This window comes from Nesoenas mayeri (genome assembly GCF_963082525.1).
Source record: "Nesoenas mayeri genome assembly, chromosome: 4".
NCBI classification, from domain to species: domain Eukaryota; kingdom Metazoa; phylum Chordata; class Aves; order Columbiformes; family Columbidae; genus Nesoenas; species Nesoenas mayeri.
Window position 1 is genome coordinate 69729656 of NC_137540.1, and position 18670 is coordinate 69748325.

General features: G+C 39.0%; 1 protein-coding gene across 4 annotated transcripts; it reads left to right on the forward strand.

Moving 5' to 3' along the window:
- Nucleotides 1–4221: 4221 nt before the first annotated feature.
- LOC308039688 (uncharacterized protein) lies at nt 4222–18647 on the forward strand. Of its 4 annotated transcripts, none has more exons than XR_013922053.1 (12): nt 4222–4317; nt 6386–6502; nt 8288–8392; nt 9127–9246; nt 11523–11675; nt 12505–12642; nt 13303–13419; nt 14489–14596; nt 15025–15138; nt 15422–15535; nt 16266–16457; nt 17345–18647. XR_013922053.1 is itself a non-coding variant. In XM_080343217.1 (11 exons), the coding sequence occupies exons 1-10, from the start codon at nt 4256–4258 to the stop codon at nt 15525–15527; spliced, it is 1140 nt and encodes a 379-aa protein (XP_080199343.1). In that variant the 5' UTR covers nt 4222–4255; the 3' UTR covers nt 15528–15535; nt 17345–18647. The 4 variants fall into 4 exon arrangements, 1 of the variants encoding a protein (XP_080199343.1); XR_013922054.1 differs by having other exon boundaries at nt 16283–16457; XR_013922055.1 differs by having other exon boundaries at nt 12508–12642.
- The last annotated feature ends 23 nt before the right edge of the window (nt 18648–18670 follow it).

An 18670-nucleotide genomic window follows, 5' to 3' on the forward strand; every position in this document is an offset into this window, starting at 1 on the left:
TAAATTAAAATCAAAGACCTAAATGGTGGTCTAGCTGTCCATCACACCCTTGACTAAATGATTATTTGGCACGCTACTCGGTGGAAAGCCTCAAGGAACGCGCATTTGATTTCTTACACTGACCTGCACGCTGCAGGTATTTGTTTGCTTGGGTTGTCCATGTGAGAGGGGTAGTAAACTCAGGTAGACAGGTGGGCCAAGTAGCAAGAAAAAGGAATATTTTAATGCTTTGCTCTAGCAGAGTGAAAGCCCTAATACCTCCCACCTCTATCATCAGCAGGATCTTATCAATAAATCACTAGTGTAGATGATGGACAAAACTACTTTGAGCAAGACTAGGTGGGAGGATGTTAAAAAGTACTTGGAAGCATGATCATTAAATACTTCATTAGTCTCAGCCTAGCTATAGGTTGTGTGGCAAGTGCACAAAAGGCACTTAGAGCCCCCAAGCCAGGACATGGTTATGAATGTGGCTGCAAGCCAGATTTTTGAGAGGGAAAAGGAGTTGAAAACAGCATCATTTGAGAATATATATGTTACATTGCTGGTGTTGGGATTTTGTTTGGGTGTTTTAATAACATGGACTTATGAAAATGCAAACTGTTTGGGTTTAAGGACGCTAATTGCTTGAGCATCTCAGTTGTTACATAAACAACGTTTACTATGCAATTTTCTGTACCACCTATTTATACAGGTCATTTTTCTGTTTTTCATTACCTGTTGTTTTGGATTGTATAGAGTGAAAATTTGAAGCTGAGATGATTCATTTATCTTTCCCACAGAATTCTTAAACGGCATGTCCCTCTTCATCTGAATATGAACAAACTGAGTTCCTGAGTTTCAGCCAGATTTGTTGACAAGTCTGAAAATTAATAAAATATCAAGGAGGTGACCAGTGACTGGATCTAAAATATTTTCCTGTAGTTCTGTGGGAAAGTTTGTTGGAAGTTTTAAATAGTTTCTGCAGGATTTTTTAACCTTTGGAAGATTCTTACCAGGCCGAGCGGTGCCATCTGACATGCACCTCCTTGCTACACAGCAGCCTTTGCTAATAAGTATTTTGTGCCATTTAACGTCTGGAAAGTTTACATAATGCGGCACGGATGTAAGAGATGTGCTCCTTGAAATAGTTACAGAAGAGAGGGTAGGATTTTGGAGTTGTGGTTTTGCGTTGGCAGTCATTCAATTCCTACAGCTCTTTTCCTGTTTGGAATAAAAATATTCACTATAAAGATGTGTGAAGTGAACATTGTAAAGGTCTTGAGAAACTTAGATAATAGACACACATAGTTGCAGATGGTTTTATACAAGAAAACAGATCAGTTTCCAATAATATCTAATAAGAGTTTTAGTCTCGTAATTGCTTGTGCAGTGGCATGGTTCATTACAGAAATCCAGTTTGAATTGATTGGAAGTTTTCATTGCAGTGGAACTTCGCTTTTATTCATCTTACTTCTTTTGCCAATACAACGGTACGACAAAGTAACAGTCAAAAATGTATAATATTCTTGCATCTTTTAATGGTGGTGCTCTATCCACAGGAGTGCCTCTTAGGAAACTTAGTAACAATTACCAAAATAAAATTATAATTTATGTTAATAATAGTGCCTGTCTTAAACCCCTTGAAACAAGCATTTTTTCCCCAAGTTTAAATTATCAAAGTAATCTGGCATGTCTCCAAAGTTTGTAAGGTTCTTAAAAGCTGTGTTAGAGAACCAACTTGTTAAAAAGCCGTATGACATATTCTTCTTAGGGACGGTGGGAGAAACCATGACCTCTCCCTGCACAGTCATGTGATATCTTATTTATCTTGAATAAATCGTTGAACATGAACATAAACGGGCATTTGTGATAGCTTCAGGTCATCATCCAAAAAACCAGATACACGTATAGGGTTGTTTCTAGAGAAGATCTCACTGTTTGCAGTAAAAAGAAATACATTGTCTACCACCCAGTCTTGGTAGGTTTCCTAAACATAAAGATATGGTTTAGAATCAGTCTTTTTACATCATTTTTCTAAGAAAAAAAACCCAAACCAAATATTTTTCAGCTATGGTGTATGCTTTTCCACATCACTGACTTCTAGGTAGGCAGTATTAGTAATCTAAAGTACACATGTAGCATCACTACAAGACAAACTATATATGGGTATGCAGTGTCAGTATAAATACCCTGTATGTATGTACACTTGTATAGCCCAAAATTTCCCTATGCGCTGCAGCTGAACGGTTGCTTATGAAAACATAGGCTGAGGCTGTATTATTTATTTCCACAGTTGTCTTATTTTTGTAATTGAAGCATTCCAGAAGATATTGGCAAAATGTTATCTGTTGATTTTTTTTAGGTTAACATAGTTTGCTGACCCAAAAGAGGCATTTTGTCCAAGCAGGATATATTTTGGATCCATTATATGAAGGCAGTTGTTTGCCATGAGGCTTGCCATACCTTGATCTCTTCAGTAGTAGTATTTTTTATTGTGTTGAGAATTGGTGGACAGCAGTGATGTACCATTCCAGTCAGGCTAAACCTCAATAAGACACAACTGCCTGAAGTTCTGAGTGCCATTTCTTAAGAAACATTGACTTTGTGATATTTAAGGAGTTGATATATAAATATTCAAACTCTTACATGCATTACAAGACATTTTCTTCCAAAGACATACCCCAGGGTTTGTTATTTGTGGTTGGGTTGGGTTTGGTTTGGTTTTTTTACCTAGATAGCTTACCTATTTTAAAATGGATAGTATTGTTTGGATACCCTTTAAGGAAAAGGCTTAATGAAGACATGTAGTTAATCTTAAAACTCTCTGAAGAGCTCAATAAAAATTGATTTTATGTAAGGCTTCTGGTTTTCATTTTAAAGATATGTTTACCAGTTTATATGGGTGGAAATGTGTCTGACTTATCAGTACATTATGTTTTAGCTGAGAACACATGAATACAATGAGGGTTTCAATTCTCCTTAAGATGTACCTGATAATTCCATCTCTGATGAATTTTCCTACTATAACCTGAATGCCAAGGGTTGGATAAATGAAAGATGTGTGAAATCTATGTGAAAACCAAACAAACGCATCTGATAACTAGCGGGGGAAGGAATGACACTGGATGTCATGAAATCAGCAGAGGCCATGACTAGAAGTTTGTCCTTCCAGGGGAGCACTGGCATATAGCAATTATGTGTCCTGTATAAAACCTTTTTTTTTGTTATTGTGGCATTGCTTAGATATGTTAACAAGTGCAGGCAATGGAAAGATGCGGTGAATTCCATTAACAGTATGACATGTGGGACACGTTTCTCTAGAGCGTACATTGTGGTGATTATCAGCCCTCTTTGCTGAGGTGTTTTATCTCACCATATCTAGCAGAAGGCTAACTTGGCCAAAACCAAGTCCTTGGCTAATAAGGGAGATAGCGCACCAATATCGGGGCTGGTTTTTTGCCGTCCCCCGTGCTGGGTGAGGGAGCAGTCGTGATGGAAATGGTGCCCTTTGCACGGGGAAAGCTGCACTCTGCCCCCTCACAGCGCCATGGGCTGCAGGACCCAACGCTCCCCAGCTTCCCTCTGTAAAACCTTGTAGGAAACGATTATTCTGCAAATATAATAGGCTCAGGCAGGATCTCTCAGCAAAGCAATATTTTTTAATAACAATATTGCAACATCGGGTGTTCTACCTAAAGGTAGGCACACACAATAGGGCAAAAAGCCCCTGCTTATATCCTCCCAAAATCCCGGCCACAATTTCCCTCCTCTGTGCCCCATTGGTGGTACTTCAGGGTTTACAGGCTACCCTGACGCATACAATACTCTTCCCCTTATCAATCTACTTAAGATATGGATTCCTGGTACTTTGGCTACACTTCCCCCTAAATCAACTCGTAAATACAGGTATCAGTATATATTCTGGGAATAGACTGTGTTTTACATTAAGGATTCAGAGTCTGATGTCTCTCGGTCCTTCCCCACTGCTGGGGTCAGGCGCCAGGTCCTCAGCTATGTAAAAACAACAGTTCTTCGTTAAACGTTCCTTACAACCTGATTGGCTTTTTAGCAGAAACAACATATTTTCCCTTCACCTTTACTAACCCACCCATCCCTCAGTCCCCGCCCGGTTATCCGCCTGCGGGCTTGTGCGCATGCGCAGCCTCACCCCGCTGGGCGGGAACGCCGCGCACGCGCGCTGTACCCCCTCCCTCCCCTCGGGAGGCGGGGCCGCCGCCATATTGCGCGGTGCCGGAGCTGCTTCTCATCAGCCATGTCCCGCGGGCAGCGGGAGCTGCCGTGCCACACCGGCGGGGAGCCGCGGGAGCTGCGCAGGTGGGAGCTACCGCGGGGGGCCGGGCAGCTGGGGCGTGGAGGGTATCGCTACCTCAGGGCGTCTGTAGAGCGCCCGGGGCTGTGGTGTGTGGGCGGGCGCCCTCGCTGAGGGAGGCTCCGTGCAGCGGCTGCTTCGGTCACCAGGCTGGCGCTGAGGTGGGAGGGCGTATGGAGCCCTGGAGGTAAAGAAATGCTGGAATATTTGCCAGGGGAGGAAGGTGTGCCAGGGGAGGTTTAGGTTAGACATTAGATAAAAGCTCTTCACTCAGAGGGTGCTGGACACTGGAACAGGCTCCCCAGGGAGGTGTCACAGCCCCAAGCCTGACAGTGTTCAGGAAGAGACTGGACAACACCCTCAGACACATGGTGTGAACTGTGGGGCTGTCACATGCAGGGACAGGAGTTGGACTGGATGATCCTAGTGGGTCCCTTCCAACTCGGGACATTCTATGATTCTGTTTCTAAATGTCATGATTTACGATTAGTGTTTTTCCCTAGGTAATCAAATAATGTTGTACCTAAGGTGTGTTGGGTCTTGTATCTTATTTTTAATATTTTAAGTCTTTAAGTTGAGTAATTGTTGTTGAAGATAGAGAAAGGTTTTATTCATTGACTGCCTTTTCAAAGTCTGAATCATAGAGTCATTTTGGTTGGAAGTGACTGTTAAGATCATTGAGTCCAACTATAACCAAACTAGCACTAAACCATATCCCTAAGAGCCTCACATATACACTTTTTAAACAGCTCTAGGGATGGTACTCCACTGCTTCCCTGGGCAACCTATTAGAGTGCTTAACAACCCTTTCTATGAAGAATTTTTTCCGAATATCCAATCTTAACCTCCCCTGGTACAACTTGAGGCCATTTCCTCTTGTCTCATCACTTGCTACTCAGGAGAAGAAATGAACACCCTCTATGCTTCAGTCTCCTTTCAGGCAGCTGTAGAGAGCATTAAGGTCTCCCATCAGCCTCCTTTTTTCCAGGCTAAACAGCCCCAGTTCCCTAAGAATGTGTTGGAAGTGTCCTTTTGCTTATATCCATGATTTGGAGTAAGCTTTTTGTGTTGTGTGTTAGTAACTTTGAGCCCTCTGGGAGCAGGAGATTTCCAATAGCCAGTCAGGAGGGAGGAGGAAGGGAAAGAAAACATAGGTTGTTAATCCAGCATTAAAATAACAAAAACCTTCGTTCTGCGTCACTTGTTGACTTAAAAAGTGCAGAGACCTCACGTATACAGAGCGATATGTTTACAGTTTACTTGCACATACAGAACAGTATATTTACTGTGTGCAGCCTGCAATGTAGAGTCATTCTCTCAGGTAGGTGTAGTCCTTATTGCAGAAGCCAGGTGTGATGTTAGTAGACCTGTGACAGTGTTTTCTTTGGTAATCTGTTATTTAAGATGTCAAAGCCACCAGAACTGAGGAGGAAAATGCAGGTAATTCTTAACCCGTAAGGAATCTCTGGCTGTCTTTCCAGCATGTTGCAAGCACCCTGCTCTAGCTCCTTGTCCCATGCTTACTTGTGAGGACTCCACAGCAGTGCCTGGTGAAGAATATCCTGTGTAAACTTGTTTACACATGAACGTTTGACCTGTTTCTCCTTAGACGTATTATTCTCCTGTGTTGAAGTGATGTTTCTGTATTTGCCTCTTTCATGAGTTCAGTGCTGGATAAAATGGTATATAAGCATCAAATAATGTATTGTTGACAGAGGATCTCTCAATGTTGGCATGTTTCAGCAGTTCCATGAACACCAGTGGCAGTCTTCAGTTGTTTTTTCCCCCCTTTTTGTTTGCAAATAGAGAAGCATGTACTCTTGTTATCTAGGTATCAATGATTTATTTAAAAATTCTGATATCTTAACTGCATTAGTCAAAGGCCTTTTGTCTAACACCTTTGTTAAGTTAGTGTTGCCTGAATGAGGAAACTGATGCAAATCACATATCTCTGCCAAATCAGCATTTTGTAATTATAAATGGTGATGCTCAGATTGCCCATATTTGTTTTGTATAGGCAATGTTCACTGACTACCAGTGACTTGATTTCTGATGAGAATTCTTATTTTCTAGTTCTGTGCAATATCCACACTGCTGGCATCAAGAGCAGGAATGTAGAAGCTGGAATTATTCAGATTCCTTAGTGTCTGATGAATATCGATGTAAACATTTAGACCAATGGCTGGAGAGGTAAGGAATAAATGTGAGGTTTGTTTAAATCTTCACTTTGCACTCTTTAGGGATCCAACAAAACCCTGGATGTGATTAAATTAAATGTTTTCTAATAATAGTAATTCCTAATTCTAATAAGAATTAGGAAATGGTACCTGCATTATACAAGTAGACCACTGAGTTTGGCTAATTGAAGTACATGACATAATATTAGGCAGTATTCCACATGAAAGAGAGAAGCGGTGCATACTGGTACAGTCATTTAGGCCCTTTATTGCTGAACTCTCTAATATTGGTATAAAACTCCCATTGAAACAGTGTGCTGTTACTTTTTATGCTTTATTTACACATCTTTATGTGTAAGTGTGGGCAAAGAGTGTTTGTCTCTTCACTTGGCAGTACACTTGGTATATTCAGCTGTACTACATTTTTTAGTAAATGCTTTTGGGTTTAGTTTTTTTTGTACTGGAGACAATTTGAGATGAGATCAAATTTTATAGGTAGGTAGTTCTTGGAGTGTCTTGCTTTGCTTTTGAATGTTGTAGACTAAAGACCTCAGGTGGAAGAAGTGGTTGAGATTGGTATATTAAATGTCTGACAGTATGAAAAGTGGTGAGTGCTTGGATAGATGCAGAAAACTAAGTAGAACTTAAGAGATGAAATAGTTTACTGAGGGCACTTAAACTTTTTTTAATATAGTTTATACATTTCTGAGTATCACATTATAGGAAGGCAGTTGTAATTTCTGATGACATGTTTAATATTACATCAGTTAATAAATGAATCTTTTGAGGAGCTTAGGAAAGACCTTGTATTCAAGAGTGTTTTCTGTGTCATTGCTGTCATAAAAAAAATAGTAACTACGATTTTTGAATCAAACTGGATGTGCTGGCAGCATTTTGTGTTTCTCTTTTGCTGAGTAGATACATTCCTTCGTAGTGTGGAATCTTTGTCTTGTGTTAAAATGACCTTGGCAGCGTGGATGGTAATTTCATCTGTGGATGTGAAACTGTTTAGGGAAGTAAGACTATAATCTAAATCTGCTTCAATATTACTTATGTTAAATGTTGAGGTATTAGCAATGAAAGAAGTAGATAGACCGAAAGAAGAAATTATCAGCGTTTCAGAATATTACAGTATTATACACTTTTCATTTATTATATTTTTTTTGTGAGTTATTGAGGAACCTTGTTAAGTGTTTCTTCACTCAGAGATCATGAGTGATCCATCTGACTAAGAGCTTCCTGGCTCACTTTTTGGCTTTATAAGCAGAGTTTACATTCTTGAAATGATATGTTGGGGTATGATAGTGTCTGACAAAATGTTACTTCTGCTGATGTGATGGGCATTTTTCTGTTCCTTAAGCATCTCCTCTGTCCTTCAGAAAGTCTGTAGCTGATGACAGAGAGGAGTAACTAGACTGATGATTCTGAGCTCAAGTAATTTCATGAATTGTGCTCTTTGACAGAATGGCAGTATTGAGAAAGTCCTCAAGTGGTAGAGAGAAGCATTTGTATTGGTTGAGGTAGGAGAATTTTAAGAGTTGGTCAGGTCTGTGTTCTGGCATGAAATTTACTTCATGACCATTTTCTTTCCTTGCAAAGTAAAACTGATAATCTTGCATCACTGCTGAAGGTGTCTTGAGCTGCAATGTTTTGATTCATTTGACTTTGAACTGAAATAGATTAGGGGTATGCGCATGGTGTTACAGTTGTGGAGCTGTTTTTGTCCACTATTGAAGTCCTGTTTGCTAACCATGTTATGAATATCAGATGTTCATATTGAGTTCTCATTATTTTCCAGCTCTACAAGATCAGAATACCCCAGGCCTCTTTCTAGTTGCCCCAGCTGGGAAGGTAGAATTGAAGACAACAAAACAATGAGAACATCAAGTAAAAAAATTACAAAGTAGGTATTGAATAATTTTCAGCTATTATTGTGTTGGTTTTAGCAATAGCTATTTGATGTTCTGCAGCTAGTTTGCATGCATTAATGAAGATTTGAAGCACCGCCAGGCCATTTCATATCAAGCCTGAAGGAAGCCTTAAGGAGAGCGTAGCATTGAGAAGTCTTATCTCAAAAGCTGCTTGTATGATAATTTCAGATTCTCTTCTTTTTCATCTTAAATTTCAAGTTAATTACAACTTTCCATAAAAGAAAATACTGGATAGTGAAACAAACAAACAGCTGTTGAGGCTTATAGAGAGAAATGGCTATTAGATCATTCCAGCTAGCCTCCTTTATGTTACCCATCTTTGTTTTGCTGAGTTTAAGCTCTAACGTATTTATGTTAGGAGGTTGCTACACATACATGCAATAATCTTGTGTCATTTCACTTTCTTATTGTAGGTCTATATATAAGTTTCTAATAAGGCAGCTTAAGCACTGGTACCCTCAGGTGTATGTTTACTTGTTACCAGCCTAAGCAATTGTGTGAACTTGCAAAACCTATTCTGTTTGTTGTAATGATTAATTTGGTTAGCACAACTTTCACTAGTGTAAAATGCTGAAGGGTTGTTTTTCTTCTCTATCACAGTAAGGATACATTTAGTTCTAGAGTATGTGTTTATATAAATTGTTGTAAAGCCATGAAGGTTCTTTTCAACGTATTTCTAATGTTTATTTTTAATTTCTGTTTCAAGGGATTCTACTAATACAGCAGAAAGGGAAACAGATGAAGTGGTTCTGAGGAGAAGACAGAAACAGATCAATTTTGGAAAGAATACCCTCGCTTATGACAGATACATTAAAGAAGTTCCAAAGTAAGTTGCATATTTCCAAATAAATTCTTCTTTGTTCCTGAAAATAACATGAACAGTAATTGAAGAAAACTTGAATCAATTGATTTTTTTTGTTGTTGTTGTTAGAGAAACCAGGTATTTTCTGCATACAAGTGAATTTAGGGAAAATTGAATGCTAAATGTTCCCTTTGTGTATTGCTGTTGCTATTACCAAACATACTTTAAATAAATTCCTTACTAGTCAGCACCCTGTGATACTTCTGGTGACTGTTGCTAGGCCAGTGTGAAGTTAATTGATATGAGGAAATGATGGCTTTGGCTGAGGACTGAATAAAGCCTTGCATTCAAGTATTGGCAAGGGAAACAAGTCTTCAGTGATTCATCAGTAACCAGCACATCAAAACCTGGATTTCTTGCTTTCTCTGTCATTCTGCTTTGTGCTTCAGAATCTGCAAATTGTGGCACTTAAATCAAGATTTCTTAGCCAGCCCCTGTGCTTACTGCAGAGCTGTTAAGCCTCAGAAGCTATACTGTACTAATGTCTGGATTTGCATCTATGTTATTGGGTTTTTGTTTTGAGGGTTGATTTTAGAGGTTTTTCTACACGTCTTGCTACTTAAAATTGCCTGCTTTCTGTGGGTTTTACCTGTAAGACTCTGTTGTGAAAATTGCCAGCCAAGTGTGGTGGATGCTGCAGGCTTGTTGTTGAGGAAAAATTTGAAAGATTAGACTAGATGACTAAAAATCAACAGCAGACACCAAAAATAATCACTGATATCACACAATATCGTGATTGCATCTTCAATAACACTCTTTTTTCCTTAGCAGGTATCTTTTTATCTTACAAAAAGTGTTCTGGGTGGCATTTTAACACCGTAGTGTATAATACTATCCCTTAGCAGGCATCTTTTTATCTTACCAAAAGTGTTATGGCTAAGTACATTGATCTGTGAAGCTGGTAGGGGAAACCATTTGAGACCAAGGTACTTCTGTGTGATTTAAAACATTATGCTTCCCCACCATGTGCGGGCTTAAAGCTGACTCCAGTATGATAGGACTTTAGATGGGATTATTTTGTACTGAAGGTACAGTTTGAGTGAGCTCTCCTGTGGTGGGAAGGACTGAGGTTTGAGATACCATCTGAGAAACAGCACTTCCAGCCATTGGGTGATCCCAGACAGCATTGTTGTAGTGTCTGCCCTATCTAGATTCAATGGAAAAGGCATATTGTTTACATTTTACCTCGAGAGTGGTGCTGCTTTGTTTTCTATACTCTCAAAAGGCAAATGTCATATAGAATTACAGCAGTCCCTGTTGTAATAATGCATGGATAATTGTGGAATAAAAGTTCACTGAAGATACTTACGGGTTGACCCCTCCCAGCAGCCAAGTACCCACTTAGCTACTTGCTTACTCCCTCTCCCCAGTGGGTTGGGGAAGGAACAAGAAGAGCAAAAGTGGATTGAGATAAGGGTGTTTATAGGTGAAGGAAAGAAAGTGGGGTAGGAAGCAATTGATGCAAATGCTCACTACCTCCCACAACAGAGTGGTGCCCTGGCAGTCTCTGAGCCCTGACTACTATAGAAGATGCCTCCCTATCTTCCTCTACCTGATTTTTTCCTGAGCATGACATTATATGGTATGGAATATCTCTTTGGGTAATTTGAGTCAGCTGTCCCAGTGGTTTCCCTTCTCAGCTTCTTGTTCACCTTCAACTTAACAGCTGTGGGATGGATTGAGGCAGAGTGGGAGAAAGAAATGTCCTTGAAGCTGTGCAAGCACTGTGCAGCAATAGCCAAGAATTGTGTTATCAGTATTGTTTTAGCCATAAATCCAGAATGCAGCAGTAGCAGGGACTGCTATGAAGGAAGTTAACCCCATCCCTGCCAGACTCAGTACAGTAATAACTACAAATAAACTGCACCTGACTCAGTAAAATTGAGATAAAAGTAGCTGGAGGCTAGGATACTATTGAAGGGGTATGAGTTATGTTGCTTCTGTTTTGTATTTGTCCAAGGGCAGTTGAGATCTGCTTTTGGCAGCTGTCAGAGTGCTGGACTGGATAAACCTCTGGTCTGATTCAGCATGTTATTGATAGTTGTTGCTTGTGTGGTCTGGTTTTGATGATGTTTTAGAATACACTCATTTCAGTTAAGTGTTTAAAAATACAAAAACTTAATTTATTAGGTCACTGATGCTTGTGTGATCCAATGTGCTGAGTTGTTGTGTGGTTTGTTTTTTTTTTTTAAGAAGGAAAATTATGTTCTGAAATAATAAATGTTACTGTGTATTTACAGGAATCAGCGAATACCAGGAGTTCACCCCAGAACTCCCAACAAATTTAAGAAGTACAGCCGTAGATCCTGGGACCAGCAGATCAGACTGTGGAAGATAGCACTGCATGCCTGGGATCCTCCTGAAGAAACCTGGGATCTGCAGCCAGTGTGTGTGTGAGTGAATTAATTCAATACATGAATCTTGCTTCACAGGAGGAGTCTGTATTCTAGAGCATTCCTAACTGGGAGCAAGAGATCAGGTTCAGAAATGGGAATCTCCTTGAATGCCTTGTTTTCCTTTTGAATTCTGTTAGTCTTCAAGATATTATCATTATTTAGTCTAAATTCATCTCGAATGAATTTGGAGGGAGGAAGGCATTTGGTCTTCCTACAGTTGTATATTCCTTTCCCCTGTGTGTTTACACTAGTCATCACAAGGTAAAATTATTTTTCTAGAAAGTGACAGCCATAAGCAGAAATTTGGTGATTACTGTTCCTTGACCTTGAGAACTTTTCCATCTTTCATTTTCCTGTTGTCAGTGGAACCACCTTTCTCCTGCAATAACAGTATGTTAGAGGATTTGAGAAGTATGAGAGGATTATAGAGACATTTCAGTGCTCTCTGCAGGAGAGTGGCAACTGTGTTCAAGATATTGAGGTTTTTTTTAATCTTTTCAGAACTTTGAATTTCTGTAACAAGGCTAGCTCTGCTAACTGACACCACCTGATACTTTACAAGACTTGGACTAGTAAATTAGGAGGCAAAGAGTGAATGGGCTTCTGTTAGTTCTGGAACTGCATTGTGTAAATAGTTTCAGCTGTGTTGTAATTGACCTGTGGTGGAAGCTGCAGTAGTTTGCACTTTTTGGATGCCATGTGAGATAGACTGTTAATTATTACTGCAGCTTAACTGTCTTAACTGTCTTCTGCTTGGAGCAGTAAGCCAGATGGGTAGTGGTTTATATCCTTTTTCTTTTTTTCCTCTTTTTTTTTTTTTTTTCAGTAGTACAGAACCCTCAGGCAGTTCCCAGGAGTGGTTCTGCAAAGACCAAGATGTTTCTGGCTCCCTTCTATTTGATGAAAAGCAAAAGAGAAATGAGCGTGAAGATGAATGGAGACAGGCTGACTACACACCAGAGAGGTACCAGATAAAACTTTTTTGGTTAACTTATTGGAATAATTCAGTACATGTCAGGTTTTTTTAGGACACGTTTAATGAGGGAGGGCAGTTAATGCTTGAATTTTGAGTTTGTCACTTGCTGTTAGATGGTACATCACTGATACAAAGCATGAATGTGGAAAAATTACCAGTGTTATAGAATTGCATGAACAACAACAGAAAAAGGCAGCATTTTTTTATCTTCTCTGTTTACACAGTAGAGTACTGAGGTTTCTTTAACCGCTGGCGAGTGCTGAAAGTAGGATACCTTTTTCAGAAGCAAGAGTGACCATCCTTAATTAACAGTGTTACCCTGTCTGCAGAAGAGCAGAGTGATTAAGAGTAAAGTGTCTCACACGCTTCCCTGTTTACTGAGATATCTCAGTCTAGGGAATGTGTGGGAGCTAAAAATGGTTCTGCTTCCAAGTTTCTTCTGTGGTTGTGACTGGGTTCACTTTCCAAAATACAGTGCAGTGGTTACCAAAATTTGAGCCGCTTTCTCAGTGTTTCTCTGACTTTCAGTCATACCTCAAAAAAAAAAGTTTTGCAGTGTAGCATATGCCATTCCTTTGTAGAATTCTGATAAGCATTTACAAAGAGATGAAAAATGTTGTGTGTGTAAAATTTGTCTTATTTTTGTAGTTCCTCTTCTCCCGATTCTTCTCCGGTATGGAAGCGCAGAAAAAGAAACAATTCTGACTCCTGTGTGGTTTCAAAGAGCAAAAACCATTATGTGGATATGTACCATACACTGGAAAGGTATGAAATGATTCTCTATATGGAGATGGCTTTGGAATATGACTAGTATTTATCCTTCCGTTTGTTAATAGCTTTAATTTTATCTAAATGCATGTGAAATTTAATCATCCCAGAATAATTGTGTTGTATGATAGCAAATATTTACAGTGGTCCACTGCAAACATGAAGGAACTTAAGTGTCAGAAGACACAAAGTAGGTTATCTTTTGTTTGTAGATTTAGGCAACACTGATGTGTTGTTCTTGATTTCTCATGGGATCTGGTTTCTGCGTCGGAGGTTGTAATTTCTGAAAGTGTCAGGCATCTGCCATAGTAATTTCCCATACCTCTTAACGTGCATTGCATTCTACTTTTTGGCATACAGAGTGTGTACAAGTGGGCAAATGTTATGGTAAAGGAATGGAACCCAATGTGCAGTCACAAGTGTGACAGTGAATGCTGAAACTTGCTGCATGTTTAATTATTGCTGTGTTACATTTGCTACAGGTATTACAGAGAATACGTGTTCATGAAAGTATGTGAAAGAAGCTTTATGTATTTTGATTAAGCTTTTCCCTGCCTTTTGAAACATGGTTTGGGAGAAAATGCTTGTTGGAACAAGGAGGTGGTCACCCAGCCTGAGACTGGGACATAGGGAGGTTAATCTTCAAAATAAGTAACAGAAGGGTAGAGTTTTTCAGGCTAACACCTTGTTTATTCTAAGTTGTTTAGGAATTAAACTGCACCTATAGTGATTGGTGTTAATCATGTTTCCTTTGTCCCCCTTTCCCAGCTGCTACAGAAGAGGTCTTTCTATAAATAAGAAGTGATAGGCTGCATAGAGGAGAACATGATTTAACTTCATGCAAAGTTTTGTCAGAACCATAAGAAAACTGGAATAATGATTTAAGTTTTTGGGGGGTTTAGTTGACTTTTCACACTAACCTTAGTAAGAATGTTTATACGGATGAGGTTTTTTTTCTCTGTACCCCCTTCAGGGTACAGTTTTTTTTCTCTCCCCCCTTCAGGAGGATTAAGAGGATCTGTGATACAAAGGTTTGTGGTTTCAGACCTTTTTGTTTTCTTTCTAGTCTTACTGACTCAGGACATCGGGATGCTTTTTCACAGTGCTCGGAGTGGGAGGCCTTTGGTGAAAATGACAAACTAATGACAGTACAACATGGGATAGAAATAACAAGGTAAATACCATAATGAATGTGATGATTTTTCTGTTTATTACTTGTGCTGTGAAGGTGTTCTTGGCTTTGTAAATATGTTTTCCTTCACCATTTAATACTACTTTTTTTTCCTCTCTCCTTGAACTTCCTCCAGTGTGTGGTATGTTTGGTTGTTATTAGTGTTCTTTGAGTTTACTTGGCTTTTTCCAGCCTGACTATCCATCTATTGCTTTCTGCTGCTTCTGCCATTACGTAATGCTGGAAGATGCTGAGCTCCTTTCATTCTCTTTGTCTTATGGAAAGCAATGACATTTTACAGAATTGATCCCCATGGTTGTCACTAGCTTCTCACTTCCTGAGCCTAGGAAGCTGAAAGCTTCCTCTCTGTCTCCTGAGAGATTAACTTTTTTTATAGCTGACAACAATAGTAGTTATTTGTTTTTATGCAGTGACTCCATTCCAGCCAGTTGTTCTTCAGGATGGAACAATCAGAAACAGAAAAACAACAACTTCTTTCTGCCTGACAGCAACACTTGCAGAGATACAGACTTCAGGCTGGAGAGGTATAAAGTGCAGCTTATCAATCAGGGTCTTTTTTGGCCTATTAAGTAAGAAGTATAGTTGCTTTATTACTGTATTTAAATCCAAGCTTTTATTATAAAACATAGATTTATTTGTTGTTTTTACTATTCTTAGAGGTGTGTTGGCCAATATTTATATGTTGTATAGTAAAATTCTGTCCTTGTTCTCATAATCTGTATTAAATAGTAGGCTGTAGCTGTATTTCATATAAAAACTTTACTGTAATAAAGCTACTTAGTTGTTTTTAATGTATTTTATTTGTAGGCTTAAACTTTGTAGCAGTTTATTGGAAGGACATCAGTCGCAATACCCTGAAAGGAGGTGGGGAAGTACAAATGCTGAAGATAGAATAATGAGGAAAAAAATTTGAATACTAAGGTGAGTTCATGCTGACTACTTACGTTACCTATTCTGTTTCAGTAGCCTGTACACAGTACCATTCTACAGAGTCCAGCTGTTCAGTTCAAGCAGATTGATTTCTCTTTTTGTTCCTTTGTTATATTAGTATTTTATCCCATCCTCTTGTATTTAATGCAGCATATTAATTAAAACATCCAATACTTCAGACGTGGTAAATTAAAATATTTACCTGTTTGGCCAGAAAGCATAATGTATTTTATCACCCAAATATGAAGTGCCATTTTAAAAAAATATTTCAGTAGCAGCTTTTCTACCTGTTAGTATTTTTGTGATGAAGTCAAAACTTTGCATTTGCCATGGTATCAATGAAAATTTTCTTTTGGACTGTAGATTCCTGTGATGCATTAATGGAATGGGTAGTATCTTGAGTCAAATAGCACTTTTTTTTTAACTGGTGGTCTGTGTGATTTGATTGCCTTTGATCTACACTTAATACAGGCTCTGAAACATTGATCTTGAAATATTTTGCGTAACAAAACCAATTAAGAATATGGCATACAATTAGTTTTACGTTACATAGGTTTTGAATTATTTCAATATGAGGAAAAGACAGCTTTTAAAAAAACTGTGCTGATTGCAGTTTTTTCCTGGTGACTCTATTGGTTTTTAATTTAAATTCTTTGAGCATGAATAAGACAATATAGATTCACTTTTCTAAAGTGCTAATTCAGTATTTGAAAATATCTAGTCTCTCTTTGTATATAGAAGGATCGAAGACGGACTTTCTCCTGTGGCAGAAAATGATTTGAAGAATAGGGATATAGTCTGAGCTCAGCAGATGAAGTCTTGGAAAACTGATGCAGTTGCATAAAATGTGCATTGAAAGAGGAAGAGATTTACAGTCAGCATATGTGCAATCACCATAAGGTGAAATGTGCAGGTAAAAGAAGCATGTCTCTATACATCACAGCTAAAAGAGCCTTTCTGGTCTTCTACACAGTCAGTTGATATTTAGCTGCTTTGCAGTTGTCGTTGTTGTAAACTCAGTGGGTTCATAATCACTCAGTCTAATAGAAAAACTATCTTTGTGACATATAACATGTAGAAAGTGAATTAAATAGCGTCTCTATGAAGCAACAGGTTGGTGTCCTGGGAAGCAAAGATCTATATTTGGGAGAGACAGTACCTTTAACTGTGGTTTTTAAGTTTGATGAGCGCTCTCAAATGGTAGGAACTTCATCTGTGGAAAATGAATGTTGCTTGAAAACTAGATAGTGAGTTACATGGTAGAATCCCACACCACCCACCATTTTGCTAAAAGAAAATTTGTCTTAAACAGAAACATAAATCTTGCTATTTGGAGCCCAGTTAAATGTCTATAAGTTTGAATGTATCTGGTTGCTTTTTAAAGGAAGAATCCTTAGTAGGACACTTAAGATATGGGAAGGGATTTGTTAATTAGAATTGAGAGAAAAATGTCTTTTAATGAAGATGTGTAAGTGAAAGTTATGTGAGGGGTTGGGAAAGATAAGCTCAACTACTTCATTTTCTCTTTGACAAATAATTTGGCAATACAGGGTATGTAGTACCCTGTTTTTCCAATAAGTTAAGTTCTCAAAGCATTCATACTATCTGTAGCACTTTCTTTAGTATGGCCAGTATGACTTTGTCTTTTGATGCTATACTTTAAGCTCACCATCTGCAATGCTCTGTTACATTTACTACTGTATCACTACAACTTAAGAGAGCAAACATTTTGCTGTTAATTGCTAGATGGATAACAGCATCTTATAAATATGACCTATCTTTTTGTTTTGGTTTCTCCAGATCTTTAAGAATAGATCATTTTCTGCAAGCTCTGCTTCAAGTGTAAAACTTCAGTTTTCGTTAAGCCTGTGCTACAATGATGATGGATGTTCCATAAAGCCTTTGTGAGAATGTTTCTGCTTTACCTGCATTGACAGATGATGTGCATCATATTGTAAAGGCTACTTCAGTTGATGGATCCTGCTGTTGCCTTTTGGAGATCGTGCTGCTTAGAGTGTGCTAATGTTACACTGGTGAATTGGTCCAATATTGATTCAGCCTGAAGAATGGCCACCCCTTAAACCAAGGAGTTAAACCATGTTTTCTCTGCTGGCCCAGAATTGTACATGCATCCTGAAGAACTGCTTCAAAAGAATGTTGATCATTCCAACTTTTCTCCAGTTGTTAAACTGTTCTTAGCTTTTGGATCTGGTGATCATCCATTTGGCTTATTTACTGTTCTTGGAGATGAGATGTATTAAGCTAGCATTTGCTTAAGCCTAGTGAGAGAAGAGAAAGGAAGGATAGATGATTTATCAAAATTGGCTCCCTGTCTTTAAGGGAGTGAACAGGTGTGTTGCTGAATAGCTGGATTTTGCTTTTCTGTATGTTGCAGCCTGACCCAAAGAACCAACCTACTGCTGAGAGCGTAAGAGTTCAGTGCCACCTTCTCTTACAGATATTGGAGGTGAGCAGCAGTATTTGCAGTTTTGGAGCAGCTCTTGGGCATGGGTGTCCAGGCTAAGGGTTGTGATGGTGTTGAGGTGTGCTCTCCTTTATTTTACTCCCCTAGCACTGCCCTCAGGACAGAGGGTGGACTGTGGGAGACAGTGGAGTTGAGACCAGATTAATGTGTCAGTTACAAGAATTTCTTACAATCCTTGTGGCATTTTCTGTAGCGTGTACTGGGATGCAACTGTCTGTTAGAGCTGGGAATTGTCTCTTTCCAGGAATTCGGTTTGGCTCTTCATAAGGCCACTGGCAAACTGTGGCAGCACTTGTGGTGACACAGCACAGACTTGCTGTGGAGCTGGCAGTGTAGCCAAGGGCCAAAAGCCTATTTTGCTGCTGAAGTGGAAGTGAACTGCTTCCCTAGAAACTTCTCCCAGTCTCTTCAAAAATGTGTTCTCCAGGTGTGCTCAGGCATATGGTGTTCAGTGGTGTCCCAGCACAGGGGTGGCTCAGTCACACACCGCAGAGTATGCAGCGTGTGTATACAAGGAACTTTATACAGCACTTTTTTAAGTAATAACATTTATAACCTTGTTCCAGTGTGCATGCTTCCATGTATTTATTATGACTGTAAATAAATGAGTACATTACATTTCTGGCATTTTTTTCTTTATG

Excerpts from the sequence above, each read along its gene's own strand:
- LOC308039688 (XM_080343217.1), top strand. The coding sequence starts at position 4,256 with ATGTCCCGCGGGCAGCGGGAGCTGCCGTGCCACACCGGCGGGGAGCCG. Across the intron at positions 8,393-9,126 it reads TCAAGTAAAAAAATTACAAA|GGATTCTACTAATACAGCAG; the intron begins GTAGGTATTGAA and ends TTCTGTTTCAAG. Across the intron at positions 9,247-11,522 it reads TACATTAAAGAAGTTCCAAA|GAATCAGCGAATACCAGGAG; the intron begins GTAAGTTGCATA and ends GTGTATTTACAG.